Source organism: Oncorhynchus nerka, linkage group LG17 (genome assembly GCF_034236695.1).
Source record: "Oncorhynchus nerka isolate Pitt River linkage group LG17, Oner_Uvic_2.0, whole genome shotgun sequence".
Lineage (NCBI taxonomy): Eukaryota > Metazoa > Chordata > Actinopteri > Salmoniformes > Salmonidae > Oncorhynchus > Oncorhynchus nerka.
In genome coordinates this window covers 25280965-25296273 of record NC_088412.1, presented here as the reverse complement: position 1 = coordinate 25296273, position 15309 = coordinate 25280965, and the positions used below count along the sequence as shown (strand labels likewise).

The window sequence follows — 15309 nt, the reverse complement described above, 5'->3', positions numbered from 1 at the left end:
GTAGATGGAGGGAGCTGAGCAGCAGTAGATGGAGGGAGCTGAGCAGCAGTAGATGGAGGGAGCTGAGCAGCAGTAGATGGAGGGAGCTGAGCAGCAGTAGATGGAGGGAGCTGAGCAGCAGTAGATAGAGGGAGCTGAGCAGCAGTAGATGGAGGGAGCTGAGCAGCAGTAGATGGAGGGAGCTGAGCAGCAGTAGATGGAGGGAGCTGAGCAGCAGTAGATAGAGGGAGCTGAGCAGCAGTAGATGGAGGAGCTGAGCAGCAGTAGATGGAGGGAGCTGAGCAGCAGTAGATAGAGGGAGCTGAGCAGCAGTAGATGGAGGGAGCTGAGCAGCAGTAGATAGAGGGAGCTGAGCAGCAGTAGATGGAGGGAGCTGAGCAGCAGTAGATGGAGGGAGCTGAGCAGCAGTAGATGGAGGGAGCTGAGCAGCAGTAGATAGAGGGAGCTGAGCAGCAGTAGATGGAGGGAGCTGAGCAGCAGTAGATGGAGGGAGCTGAGCAGCAGTAGATGGAGGGAGCTGAGCAGCAGTAGATAGAGGGAGCTGAGCAGCAGTAGATGGAGGGAGCTGAGCAGCAGTAGATAGAGGGAGCTGAGCAGCAGTAGATGGAGGGAGCTGAGCAGCAGTAGATGGAGGAGCTGAGCAGCAGTAGATGGAGGGAGCTGAGCAGCAGTAGATAGAGGGAGCTGAGCAGCAGTAGATGGAGGGAGCTGAGCAGCAGTAGATGGAGGGAGCTGAGCAGCAGTAGATGGAGGGAGCTGAGCAGCAGTAGATAGAGGGAGCTGAGCAGCAGTAGATGGAGGGAGCTGAGCAGCAGTAGATGGAGGAGCTGAGCAGCAGTAGATGGAGGGAGCTGAGCAGCAGTAGATAGAGGGAGCTGAGCAGCAGTAGATGGAGGGAGCTGAGCAGCAGTAGATGGAGGGAGCTGAGCAGCAGTAGATGGAGGGAGCTGAGCAGCAGTAGATAGAGGGAGCTGAGCAGCAGTAGATGGAGGGAGCTGAGCAGCAGTAGATAGAGGGAGCTGAGCAGCAGTAGATGGAGGGAGCTGAGCAGCAGTAGATGGAGGGAGCTGAGCAGCAGTAGATGGAGGGAGCTGAGCAGCAGTAGATAGAGGGAGCTGAGCAGCAGTAGATGGAGGGAGCTGAGCAGCAGTAGATGGAGGGAGCTGAGCAGCAGTAGATGGAGGGAGCTGAGCAGCAGCAGATGGAGGCAGCTGAGCAGCAGTAGATGGAGGGAGCTGAGCAGCAGTAGATGGAGGGAGCTGAGCAGCAGCAGATGGAGGGAGCTGAGCAGCAGTAGATGGAGGGAGCTGAGCAGCAGTAGATAGAGAGAGCTGACCAGCAGAGTACTGCCAGACAGTGGGCCCAGAAAGGGAAGAGAGGAGAAGAGGGGAAAGCTGAAGAAAGTTTACTGTCTGGCTCCCATATGCTTGTTCTGGAAAGTCTATCCCCAGCTGGAATTCCTGTGCTTGATGAGCGCTGCGCTGGACGCAAAAGATAAATACTTTCGACGACATAACTGCCTTTAATCTACCAGTCCAATAACATAATGGCTTACAGAGAGGCCCTCTCCAACTCCAGGCAACAAGTGCTTCTTTCATCAAGTCAGCTGATTTTACAATGGAAATCCCTTGCAACTGTTAAAATACTAGCTGTGCCATGGTTTGCCCTGCGTTATGGCCAGATCCCACATCCCAGCCCCCTTCTCTCCCCTCACTCACTCACTCACTCACTCACTCCTTCACTCCCCATTCCTCTTTCTTTCTCTGTCTCTATCCTGCTTTCTTCCCCCTCTCTTTCTCATTTCCTCTCTCCTTCTCTCTGTCCTGTACTCAGACACCTCTAGCAAGCCGTCGGGCTTGACTCAGGCAGCCAAGGACAGTTCATTAAATAAAGCGTGCTGCGTTTTAGCAGTCATATTTGTTTTTTGAGAGGCCTGAGCCATTCACATTGTTGCACTCAGTCCAACAACCTTTGCAGGCAGCCTTCCTCCAGCAGGCCCCCCAAGTCAGTCAGTCAGCCAGCCTCCTTCCATCCATCCATCCATCCATCCATCCATCCATCCAGCATCCAAACCTGTTTCCCTTCAGACTGGAAGCAAGCATGCCAAAGCACAGCACCATGGGAGTTAGAGTTTTCCATCATCCCACCACTTTATCGTCCGCTAGCCTCGCAGGCAGCAAATAGTGTACCTGTACCTACAGTGCCAGCACAAACAGAGCCCAAAGTGAGCTTTTCAAACAGTGGAACTAGCTTGAAATGGGTATATTTGGCTAGTGCATAGCCATGGCAGTATTAGATTACTTGTTAAGGCCCATAAACTGATATGTTAGTGCACGGCTGCTCACCCAGTCTGCAGGGGGGTTGTGAGGGGGGTTGTGGTGGGCTATGACACCCTGGCTGAGAGAGGCTTACTGGGAGACTTGATGGAAAGTCTGCTTCCTGGTCCTGGTTGTGACTGCCAGTTGTTTAGGGCATGATTAGCACTTTATTCCTGCTCTCACATGACCAGAGCCTGGCCAGGTTATAATGCTGACCAAAGGGTGGTGATGGTGAGTAAAGTGAGACCATGTGTGTGGTTCTGTTGTGTTGCATTGTGTGGATGTGTGTGTATGTGGGAGCAGGTGTGCTGGTGTGTTTCCGTGCTGAGACATTGATTGACCTTGTCAGCCAGTAAGATAGCTCAGTGTGGTCGCTGGCATGCTCAGTAAAGTGGCAAAATTAGAGCACCTGTCAGTGCACAAATAACCCCGCCCCCAGTCCCCCCCCCTCCCCCAGTCCCCCCCCCCTCTCTCTCTTTCCTCTCTCCCTCTCTTTCCTCTCTCCCTGTCAGTTTTTGTGCTAGTCTGCATGATAACCACATTCCTCTTTCACAGGGAATCTGCTGAGAGATGCACTATTTCTGTTAGCTCCCTCTGTTTTTTTTGTTGTGAGCTTTTGTGTGGTTGTGGGTGAGTGTGGGGGGGGGGGGGACTTAATCACATTCAGCTGCTTGTTCTCTTGATGTTAGCAATCCAAACTGTGCTCTCCTCCCTCTAGACCCCTTCTACCTCCCCCTCTGCTTTTGGCACCCGAGTCCTTACAGCTGTGGGAGAACAAATTAACTGCATCGAACATAAAAACCCAAAAGCTCATTAAAATACCATGCGTGGCCATCAGACACATTAGAGCAGCCTGCGGGGTTTCTCAGTAATGAAGGTGAACGGCTGGATTCATTGTATTGTGCTTCACCCGAAAGGAGGTATCAGGTCTGGAAGTGCTAAAAAAGCAATTTGTTATTGTGTTGGCGTTAATGTTGCTAACACGACACGGCAGCAGAGCAGCATACGTGTTTGAGCAAAGAAATGATGTGGAAAACAGTGTGTGTACTATATAAATGGCTGAGTTCGGTGTTGTCTCTGCTGGCTGCTGCAGATGAGATTCTATAGGGGACCTCCACAGCTGCTTCTCTGGTCAACGCAAGCTAGCTTTTTTATTTACTCTCCTTTTTCTCTCCAATTTAATTCTTGTCTCATCACTGCAACTGGCTCGGGAGAGGCGAAGGTAGAGTCATGAGTCCCCCGAAACATGACCTGCCTAACCGTGCTCTTTGATACCCGCCAGCCAGCCGCACCTATGTGTCAGAGAAAACGCCAACCAGTTGGCAACCGGGGTCAGCCTGCAGGCACTCGGCCTGCCACAAGAAGTCGCTAGAGCGCGATGAGCCAAGTAAAGCCCCACCCTCCCCTAACCCGGACGATGCCTGGCCAATTGTGCACCGTCCCGGCGCAGCCCGGGAATGAACCCGGGTCTGTAGTAATGCCTCTAGCACTGCAATGCTGTGCCTTAGACCACTGAGCCACTCAGGAGGCCCTCAGCCAGATTAAAAAGCTAGATTGTGTTGTTTACCAAGAGTATTACATGACACCTAATGAAACGTACAGCTCTTAATAACCTCTGACTTATTTATTATGGTATTGTCAAGTCCTTGCCAAAACACATGGGCTCTTGTCAAGATCTTTTTGTAATGGCTTAGATATTGGACTGACAGACGTAAGGTTGCGGGTTCAAGTCCCACTTGGGCTTACCTCAGAAATCTAAATTGAATGATGGATCTGTTACTGTTTGCCTGTATTGATTTGTTTCATGTTCCTCTTCTCTGTTGACCAGGTGGAGTGAAGTTCTGCTCTCTGAACTGCCTGGCGGAGGGATATAACTTCTACACAGAGCGTGCTCCGGCTGTGGTGGACGGGACGCCATGTCGGGACGACTCTCTGGATGTCTGTGTGAACGGAGAGTGCAAGGTGAGACTGTTCTGTCCTTTCTAGCCCTCATTTATCTCCCTCTTTTCCTCCCTCCCATCCTTCTACTAGTCTTGCTGAATGGTAAATCCATTTGAATTCAATCACTTTTTGACAGTACCCCTTTTGAACGAATTTGAACGAAACCTTCCATACATATTTGCCCATTGTAGAAGTGCTCAGAAAGTGACTTTTCATACCTGAATGCCAAAACAATCAGGAGATAATGGTGGTCAAAGACATTTTGCATACCACCATCCTTGCCTTCGTCACTGGAAAAGATAAACGGTTGAGATTGATATAATTTTAAAGCTTACAGACATGATTGTCAAACTATTTTATAATTGCTGGAAATAAGTTATTTAATACAAAAAAAAAAAAAAAAAAATTTTTTTTACCTTTAACGTCAATTGTCTGTGTAATTATCTAATAATGTTTGCATATGTTGTAGCTTAGACCATTATCTACTTTTTTTGTCATGTTTTGGCTGATAAATTTACATTGAAATGTTTGTCATTTAACAGACTCTCTGATCCAGAGCGACTAACAGTGAAGTGCGTTCAACTTAAGATAGCTAGGTGGGACAACCACTTCTCAGTCATAATAAGTACATTTTTCTTCAATAAAGTGAAGTCAGCTACACAGTCAAGGGTTTTTCTTTATTTTTACTGTTTTCTACATTGTAGAATAATAGTGAAGACATCAAAACTAGGTCAGTATAGGTGCATCAAAGCTGGGACCGAGAGAATGAAAAACAGCTTCTACTGTATCTCAAGGCCATCAGACTGTTAAACAGCCATCGGTAACATTGAGTGGCTGCTGCCAACATACTGACTCAAATCTCTAGCCACTTAATAATTAAAAATTGGATGTAATAAATGTATCACTAGTCACTTTAAACAATGCCACTTTATATGATGTTTACATACCCATCTCATATGTATATGCTGTACTCTATAACATCTACTGCATCTACTTGCCTATGCCGTTCGGCCATCGCTCATCCATATATTTATATGTGTCATATCGATGAGACCAAGGCGTGATAACCATACATGCTTCTTTTAATGAAGGGAAAAACATTAAACAAAACAAACGTGACGCTATCTAACAACGAGTGCTGACAATCAACTACACATAGACAATAACCCACAAAACCAACATGAGAAAATGGCAACCTAAATAGGTTGATGATTGGATCCCCAATCAGCGACAACGACAAACAGCTGCCTCTGATTGGAACCAATTCAGGCCACCATAGACCTATATACAGTGGGGCAAAAAAGTATTTAGTCAGCCACCAATTGTGCAAGTTCTCCCACTTAAAAAGATGAGAGGCCTGTAATTTTCATCATAGGTACACTTCAACTATGACAGACAAAATGAGAAAAAAAATCCAGAAAATCACATTGTAGGATTTTTAATGAATTTATTTGCAAATTATGGTGGAAAATAAGTATTTGGTCAATAACAAAAGTTTATCTCAATACTTTGTTATATACCCTTTCTTGGCAATGACTGAGGTCAAATGTTTCTGTAAGTCTTCACAAGGTTTTCACACACTGTTGCTGATATTTTGGCCCATTCCTCCATGCAGATCTCCTCTAGAGCAGTGATGTTTTGGGGCTGTTGCTGGGCAACACAGACTTTCAACTCCCTCCAAAGATTTTCTATGGGGTTGAGATCTGGAGACTGGCTAGGCCACTCCAGGACCTTGAAATGCTTCTTACGAAGCCACTCCTTCGTTGCCCGGGCGGTGTGTTTGGGATCATTGTCATGCTGAAAGACCCAGCCATGTTTCATCTTCAATGCCCTTGCTGATGGAAGGAGGTTTTCACTCAAAATCTCACGATACATGGCCCCATTCATTCTTTCCTTTACACGGATCAGTCGTCCTGGTCCCTTTGCAGAAAAACAGCCCCAAAGCATGATGTTTCCACCCCATGCTTCACAGTAGGTATGGTGTTCTTTGGATGCAACTCAGCATTCATTGTCCTCCAAACACGACGAGTTGAGTTTTTACCAAAAAGTTATATTTTGGTTTCATCTGACCATATGACATTCGCCCAATCTTCTTCTGGATCATCCAAATGCTCTCTAGCAAAATTCAGACGGGCCTAGACATGTACTGGCTTAAGCAGGGGGACACATCTGTCACTGCAGGATTTGAGTCCCTGGCGGCATAGTGTGTTACTGATGGTAGGCTTTGTTACTTTGATCCCAGCTCTCTGCAGGTCATTCACTAGGTCCCCCCCATGTGGTTCTGGGATTTTTGCTCACCGTTCTTGTGATCATTTTGACCCCACGGGGTGAGATCTTGCGTGGAGCCCCAGATCGAGGGAGATTATCAGTGGTCTTGTATGTCTTCCATTTCCTAATAATTGCTCCCACAGTTGATTTCTTCAAACCAAGCTGCTTACCTATTGCAGATTCAGTCTTCCCAGCCTGGTGCAGGTCTACAATTCAAAGTCACAGGTCTGTGAGAGCCAGAAATCTAGCTTGTTTGTAGGTGACCAAATACTTATTTTCCACCATAATTTGCAAATAAATTCATAAAAAATCCTACAATGTGATTTTCTGATTTTTCCCCCTCATTTTGTCTGTCATAGTTGAAGTGTACCTATGATGAAAATTACAGGCCTCTCTCATCTTTTTAAGTGAGAGAACTTGCACAATTGGTGGCTGACTAAATACTTTTTTGCCCCACTGTATACCTAGACAAACCAAAACCCCATAGATGTACAAAAAAACTTAGACAAGACGAAAACACACATACCACCTTCGTCACACCCTGACCTAACCAAAATAATAAAGAAAACAAAGATAACTAAGGTCAGGGCATGACAATATGTACATATTCTTATTCATTCCATTACACTTGTGTGTATAAGGTAGTAGTTTTGGAATTGTTAGGTTAGATTACTCGTTGGTTATTACTGCATGGTCGGAACTAGAAGCACAAGCAGTTCACTACACTCACATTAACATCTGCTAACCATGTGAATGTGACCAATAAAATTTGATTTGATTTGAAAGGGCTTATAAGAATATATGTTTGACTAGGTTCTGTAGGCTATTTGGCTATTTGTGATACAAACTTTGGCAAAACATATAGGTCTATGGGCTAGGCTATATGATGTGTACCACTATGATTTGAAAAAGTAGCACAAAGGCATGCGCTTATTCTTGCCTTAGAGTGCACTCGCTGGGCATCAGTGATAATAAGTGATAACATTAGTGATGATAAGTGATAATATATCATTCACAAGTGATAATATTGTCACCCATCAGACTGTTCTCAATTTAATCTTGTCTTTACATATACTACATAATATACGTGTGAAATTAGTTTTGATTGGACCATTATCATGCACCTGTCAAAAACATACATTTCCACCTATGCACTTTAATAGCAAATGGAGGGCGCTTTTCCCACAGTTACTTTTCATGCCAGCCAGGTAGGCTACTCCTGTTGTAAAGCAAAGCAATGTGCTTAATATTTGAAATGTTGAGAAATGAATATAGTAGGCCTAGCCTATAGGAAGCTGATGGGATCCTCCTGTTTTTATACTGTTTTCTCAAGCCCATACAAATGTTGAGCAACATGAACTCATGGGCTCTCGAAGTGTTTGATTAGATTTTCGATTACATTTGCATTGATGTCTGAGTCATTAGAGGAACAACAAAGGGAGGCCATGCATGACTTAAACGTAAAAAGGAATACATTTATTAAACTAAATAATAAATACAAAACGTGACATAAGCTGTGGACGTCTGTAGGATCAGTAGTGTGTGGATGAGTGGAGAGGGCGTTGTCTGGTGAAAACAGACCAAAAAAACTAAAGATGGACAAAGCCAGCCTGCCAGTCAGGGAAGAGAGTGTTGGCTGATGTGGCCACCCTTTATAGCCTGCAGACCAAGACTTCTGCGTCTAAGTGCTTGTGCCTGTCAGGAGAAACACGTTAGAAGCGCTGCCTTATTGGCTAAGCATCTCCGACATCAACATCATGCTCAAGCAGATGAGTACGAGAGGGCGTATCAGACAACAGTGCAGAATAACTTTCAATGAGTTCAACCAATTCAGCACTTTTACCGTTTACCGTGTTGTATGGTGAAAACAGACCAGAAAACCAAAAGGTGGTGGAAGCCAGTCTGCCAGTCAGGGAAGAGAGTGTTGGCTGATGTGGCCACCCTTTATAGTCTGCAGGCCAAACCTGCCCAGGTGTGCCATATCAGCTGACAATCCTCCCAGCTCTGCCCACTGGCCTCCTGCAACAACAGACTACCAAACAGGAGATCCCAGCAGATAGAGTGGGAGGGATGACCCCCCCCCTTAAGAATGGTGTTCCACCACAAACCTGAAACAAAAACAAAACAGAACAGAAACAACCCTCCCTCACCCACCTCAGCAACCTCTGATCCTAAGGAACATTTTAAGAGGTAGAGAAAGAGAGACAGAGTCGGGAAAGCAAGAGGGAGACAGGAGAGGACAGGCAAGTTGCCCAAAACAATAACAAAGACCTATGGCATGAGAGCGTGAGACAAAGCATCAGCAAGGACATTTTCTTTGCCCTTAATATGGCGAATGTCCAAACTGTACAGCTGCAAAAACAGCACCCACCTCATAAGCCTCTGATTAGGGTTCTGCAAGGTCCGCAGAAACATCAGGGGATTATGATCTGTGTACACCATGAGAGAGGTGCCACCTGAACCAACAAACAATTCGAAATGTCGGACAGCTCAAATAAACGCAAGTGGTTCCTTTTCTAACACAGAATAATTGAGCTGGTACGAGTTAAACTTCTTAGAGAAGTAACTAATTGGACGGTCCACCCCTTGGACATCTGCCTGCAACAGAACAGCGCCAACTCCTACATTACTAAAATCTACATGGAGTATGAACGGATCATTCAAACAAGGGGCAACAAGCACTGGGGAAGAGCACAAGTGTCTTTACATTCTCAAACGCAGCTTGACATCTGTCTGACCAAATATACTTCACCTGAGCCTTAAGCAAGTCGGTCAGGGGTGCTACCACTGAGGAGAAGTTCTTACAGAAGCTTTAAAAATAACCAACCATACCGAGAAAGCGCATAAGCTCCTTCTTAGTCATGGGAGGCGGACACTGCTCAATAGCTTCAACTTTGGCATGCACTGGGTGAACCACACCCTGACCGACCACTTTTCCCAGATAAATGACCGCTGCCTTAGCAAACTCACATTTGGCCAGATTACCTGTCAAACGCGCCCAAGCCAACCTATCAAACAATGCTTGAATACGTTGGACATGCTGAGACCGGGTGTCACCATAAATTACCACGTCTTCCAAGTACACCGCACATCCATCCAGACCAGAGACAACACGGTTCATGAGGCGCTGAAATGTTGCAGGTGCATTACGCAAACCAAAAGGCATAACTATATAAGAATACAGTCCAGACGTTGTGATGAAAGCACAAATCTCCCTTGCTCTAGGAGACAAGGGGACCTGCAAGTACCCTTTTAGAATATCAAACTTGCTCACAAATTTTGCAGAATCCACTTGATCAACACAATCCTCCATAAGAGGAAGAGGAAAGGAATCAGGCTTCGTAATGTTGTTAACTTTAAGATAGTTTATGCATGGCCTAAAAGATGCATCAGGCTTCTTGACTAACAGACAAGGGGAAGCCCAACTGGAACAAGAATATTCAGCAATATCGTTATCCAACGTGTACTTGACTTCTGCGTCTAAGTGCTTGCGCCTGTCAGGAGAAACACAGTAGAAGTGATGCCTTATTGGCTAAGCATCTCCGACATCAACATCATGCTCAATGAGATGAGTACGAGAGGGCGTATCAGACAACAGTGCAGAATAACTTTCAATGAGTTCAACCAATTCAGCACTTTTACCGTTTACCGTGTTGTATGGTGAAAACAGACCAGAAAACCAAAAGGTGGTGGAAGCCAGCCTGCCAGTCAGGGAAGAGAGTGTTGGCTGATGTGGCAACCCTTTATAGTCTGCAGGCCAAACCTGCCCAGGTGTGCCATATCAGCTGACAATCCTCCCAGCTCTGCCCACTGGCCTCCTGAAACAACAGACTACCAAACAGGAGATCCCAGCAGACAGAGGGGAGGGACGTCACAAGCATGAACCTGCAGGAGCGAATCACTGCTTTGATGTTTGCAGAGAACAGCAGGATGTTGTCCAGGGTCACGCCAAGGTTCTTTACACTCTGGGAGGGTGACACCATGGAGTTTTCAACCGTAATGAAGAGGTCTTGGAGTGGGCAGGCCTTCCACGGGAAGAAGCGCAGCTCTGTCTTGTTGGGGTTGAGCTTGAAGTGGTGGGCCAACATCCAAGCTGAGATATCTGCCAGGCACACAGAGATTTGTGTCTCCAGCTGGGTATCAGAAGGTAGTTGAGTAGTTGAGTATCACCCGCATAGCAATAACAGGAGAGACCATGTGAGGATATGACAGAGCCGAGTGACTTGGTGCATAGAGAGAAGAGGAGAGGGCCTAGAACCGTACCCTGGGGGACACCAATAGTGAGAGTACGTGATGCAGGTTGTCGGTCGGCCGGACGTCACTAGTCGCAGGATTAGTGAGGTCATAGGATGCAGAAAGGGAGGATAGTAGGATCGAAGAGGCAGAATCAGGAGACAGGAGGGAGAAGGATTTAGCAGAAGGGAGAGATGATAGGATAGAAGAGGAGAGAGTAGTGGGAGAGAAAGACCGAAGATTGTGATGGTACATTACCATTTTGGGTAGGGACTGAGTGGTTGGAGGAGAGGGAGACCGAAAAGGAAACAAAGTGGTGATCAGAGAGCTGAAGGGGGGTTGCCGTGAGATTAGTAGATGAACAGCCTCTTGTAAAGATGAGGTCAAGCGTAGTGCCTGCCTTGTGAGTGGGAGGAGACTGGGAAAGGGTCAAAAGAGGCAAGGAGGGGAAAACAACGTTGGGAGGTTGAAGTCACCCAGTATGAAGAGCAGTGAGCCATTGTCAGGAAATTAGATTATCAAGGTCTCAAGCTCATTGAGGAACTATCTATGGGGCACCTGGTGGGTGGTAGATGACAGCTATGTTAAGCTTAAGTGGACAAATGACAGTGACAGATAGGGCTGTGCTGGTCATGACATTTTGTCGGCTAGTTATTGTCATGCAAAAGACTGCATGTCTCATGGTAATTGACCATTTATAAACAAACTCATTTAGCATCTCTAGGCCCACACACACACACACAAGCTGCTGCTGTGTGCCTTTGGAACATGTACATTTTGACCAGTCTAATACATCTATTTAATATACACCATAACAATAAATATTTCAGATGTATTTCAGATGAACAGAATATGATTTGGCCTTGTGTATGTTATCTGGCTATGCACCATGATATAGGCTGTAGGCTTGGTCCTTTAGCTGACAAGATATGCTTATAAGTCCTGTGTCATTGTGTTATAGTACGAAAAATATAATTTAACTTAGCTGAATAAAATAGAAATGATGTTTTTCCCATTCCGGAGCGAGTATGAAAGTTGAATGAAGGCATATAAAGTTCGAATAAAGGCATATGAAGGTCGAATGAAGGCATATGAAGGTCGAATGAAGGCATATGAAGGTCGAATGAAGGCATATGAAGGTCGAATGAATGGTGAACGTAAAAGTGATGATTTGAAACAGGTCCTAAAGGCTACACTAGATTTAGAGTTATTTGACAACTTTAGATGTTAATGATACAAACCTTAGAATGACTTAGAAAATCAAAACATACTGTATATGGACTGCATGATGCGAGTAAAGGCTATTGATGATTTCAGAAAATTGCAAAAAAAGCTTGAGCTGTGTTCGTTGCCTCAGGCGGCACACACTGTTCTCTAATCAGGTGACCATATTATCACCCATCAAACTATTCTCAATGCAATATTGTCTTTACTAATATGTTAAATTAGTTTGGATTTAGAATGGCCCATTATCAAATGGGCATGAACAGGAGCAGGAGAAAAAAAGACCTGTCTGTTAGTTCAGGTACTCCAGTCCGGTTATTTAACTCAGTGCATCAACCACATCAACCAAGCCTCTCACTGCGTGACAGGTGATATTCTGCCCTGTATGCAGTGGTGGAAAAAGTACCCAATTGTCATACTTGAGTAAAAGTAAAGATACCTTAATAGAAAATTACTAAAGTGAAATCACTCATTAAATTAGTCTAAAAGTATTTGGTTTTAAATATACTTAAGTATCAAAAGTAAATGCTAAAATGTACGTAAGTATCAAAAGTAAAAGTATAAATAGGGGGCGTAATATGCGGTAGGCTATGTATTGTATAACGAACTCCACAATCATTATTTTAATTATGTTGTTTTTTTCAGACTTGGGCTCATATAGAACTTTGCATATGTATAAGCTCTAATATGTGTATTGTGTTTTGAATGAATCTTCACCTTACAAAGCGCTGGCCATTTTGTTGTGTTAGGCTTTGAAACAACATCCACAATGATCATGTTTTCCACTCAGTTTCAACCTGTTGTTGAATACAGTGAGGTGAGTTTTGAAACCACAATACTGTTTTGATGAAAAGTGTTTGATGTGATTTTTTTATTGCATTGATGTCAGAGTGGTTAGAAGGACAATAGAGCCCTGAGTACCAGGCCATTAGGACCTGCTGGAGGGACAATAGAGCCCTGAGTACCAGGCCATTAGGACCTGATGGAGGGACAATAGAGCCCTGAGTACCAGGCCATTAGGACCTGCTGGAGGGACAATAGAGACCTGAGTACCAGGCCATTAGGACCTGCTGGAGGGACAATAGAGCCCTGAGTACCAGGAGTTGGATACTACAAACACGTGTCCTGACTGCATAAAAGGATATTATCATGACTCAATGGTCATGTAGAATTTTACTGCGGTCATGACTCATGAGTGCTGGTTTGGCGGTAATACGGTCACCACAACAGCATAGAATGAAAATGACAAGATGGAAAAGTGAGTGAGGGAGAAATGAGCAGCCCTGTGCAACCACCGCGATGACCAGATGCTCTCGGACTATGAAAGAAAACGTAATCAGATGAAGAGAGAGCAGCTGGAGTAGCAGTGTTCTCTAGGTTGATCCATGTCTCCATCAGGGCCAAAAAGTCTAGTGACTGAAGGGCAGCATAGGCTGAGATGAACTCTGTTCTTGACCGCAGATCAGCAGTTCCAATCGCTGCCAGAGACTAGAGGTACCACAAAGACGGTTGGAGTTCCACACAGAGAATCTTGACTTGAATGGGAATATCTGTTGTTTTAAGTTATACTGTCAATCTTCCATAGGAAACCTATTGAAATCATAGAAATATAGACAATAGAATATACATAACCATTTCAGTTAACATTTGATGGTAGGTGGATCAGCAGTCCTCTTTCTGGTAGTAATTAGAAGGTAAAAGTTCAATTCACATTCCAATGGTGTACCAACTAAATTGCAGTGGTCTAAAGGGATAGGTCCATTCTATTAATTCTATTTCTATTATTGAAATGACACCCGACCTGTATTCAAGAGCATGTTGTGTCTCAACCGGCAAAACACAAAAACTTAGATGATGGGAAATAGGGTTTAAACTCCAACAATTTTATACAATCTGTGGTTAACGTCACTTTAAATATTGGCGTTAAAGGTTTAAATACTACACAAAAAAAATATTTTTTTCCTAATGTTTTTCAAGAAATAATAAAATAGCTTGACAACACTGTTTGTAAGCTTTTAAATTATATAAAACTCAACTGATTATCTTTTCCAGTGATGAAGACATGGATGTCTCATGGTATGGTTGGAGCATCTTTATCTCCTGAATGTTTTGTCATTCAGGTCCAAAATGTCACTTTCTGACCACTTCTTCCATGGGCAAACATGTCTGGAAAGTTTTGTTTAAATCAAAAGGGATTCTGTCAAAAAGTGATTGAATTCAAATGGATTTTCCCTGAAGTAGTAGTCCCTTTCAGATGGTGGTGCTCACTGCTCACACAAACAATGCCAATTATTCCCCCGTCCTGTTGTGTTTGGATGGCTTCAGAGCCTGTCAAGAAGCGGAGTGGCTTTGGGCCACGAGGGGAGGAGGAAAAAACAAGATACACTTGCTGCAGTGAATGACACCAAACCACAAAACATCTGAATTGTTGTTTTGTGGCTTCCTGCAGCTATGTGGAGCAGAGCTGGATTTCATTAGGCAGTTGAACGTCCATCACTCTGCTCTCTTGTGCTTTGTTTGGAGCAGTCTCAGGGCCTGGGCACATGGAGGGGTTGGGAGTGGAGTCTCTGGGCTTGTCCAGACTCAGAGAGAAGCCTGTTTATCAACAGCTCAGCTCTGTTCTCTCTTCTCTTCTCCTGCTCTCCTCTGTTTTGCCCTGTTCTGTTCTGTGTGCAGCAGGAACTCAGTGACCCACCAGCTCAGCTGTCTGCACTGCTGGCTGTTACACACATTCACAGCAGCCGCTGGCCACTCTCCCTCTATCCCTCCCTCTGTTGCTCTCTCTCTCTCTCTCTCTCTCGCGCTCTCGCTCTCTCTCTCTGTGTTTCTTACTCTCTCTGTCTCTCTCTGGGTCTCTCCTATTCTGGAATTCTCACTTCTCATCTCTCTTATCTGGCTCTTTTTCTAGCTCTCTCTGTTTCTTTCCTTATCAAATCAAATCAAATGTTATTTGTCACATGCGCCGAATTCAACAGGTGTAGTAGACCTTACCGTTAAATGTTTACTTACAAGCCCTTAACCAACAATGCAGTTCAAGAAATAGAGTTAACAAAGTATTTACTTAATAAATTAAAGTACAAAATAAAATAAAAAGTAACACAATAAAATAACAATAAAAAGGCTATATACTGGGGGTACCGGTACCGAGTCAATGTGCGGAGGTACAGGTTAGTCGAGGTCATTTGTACTTGTAAATAGGGGTAAAGTTACGATGCATCATACTCTCTTTCATTATTTCTCACAGTTTATTATATATCTCCCTATTTCTTTGCCCCATCTTTTTCTTATATATATTGTGAACATAAAAAGACGAAAACAGTGAGGA

At 44.6% G+C, this 15309-nt stretch overlaps 1 protein-coding gene across 1 annotated transcript in view; it reads left to right on the top strand.

Annotated features, from left to right (window-relative positions):
• LOC115144956 (A disintegrin and metalloproteinase with thrombospondin motifs 10-like) overlaps positions 1–15309 on the top strand; it is a 56460-nt gene that overhangs the window by 26413 nt on the left and 14738 nt on the right. The window contains exon 16 of the mRNA XM_029686125.2: positions 4147–4280. Coding sequence (XP_029541985.1) covers positions 4147–4280 — 134 coding nt within the window. The remainder of the gene's footprint in view (positions 1–4146; positions 4281–15309) is intronic.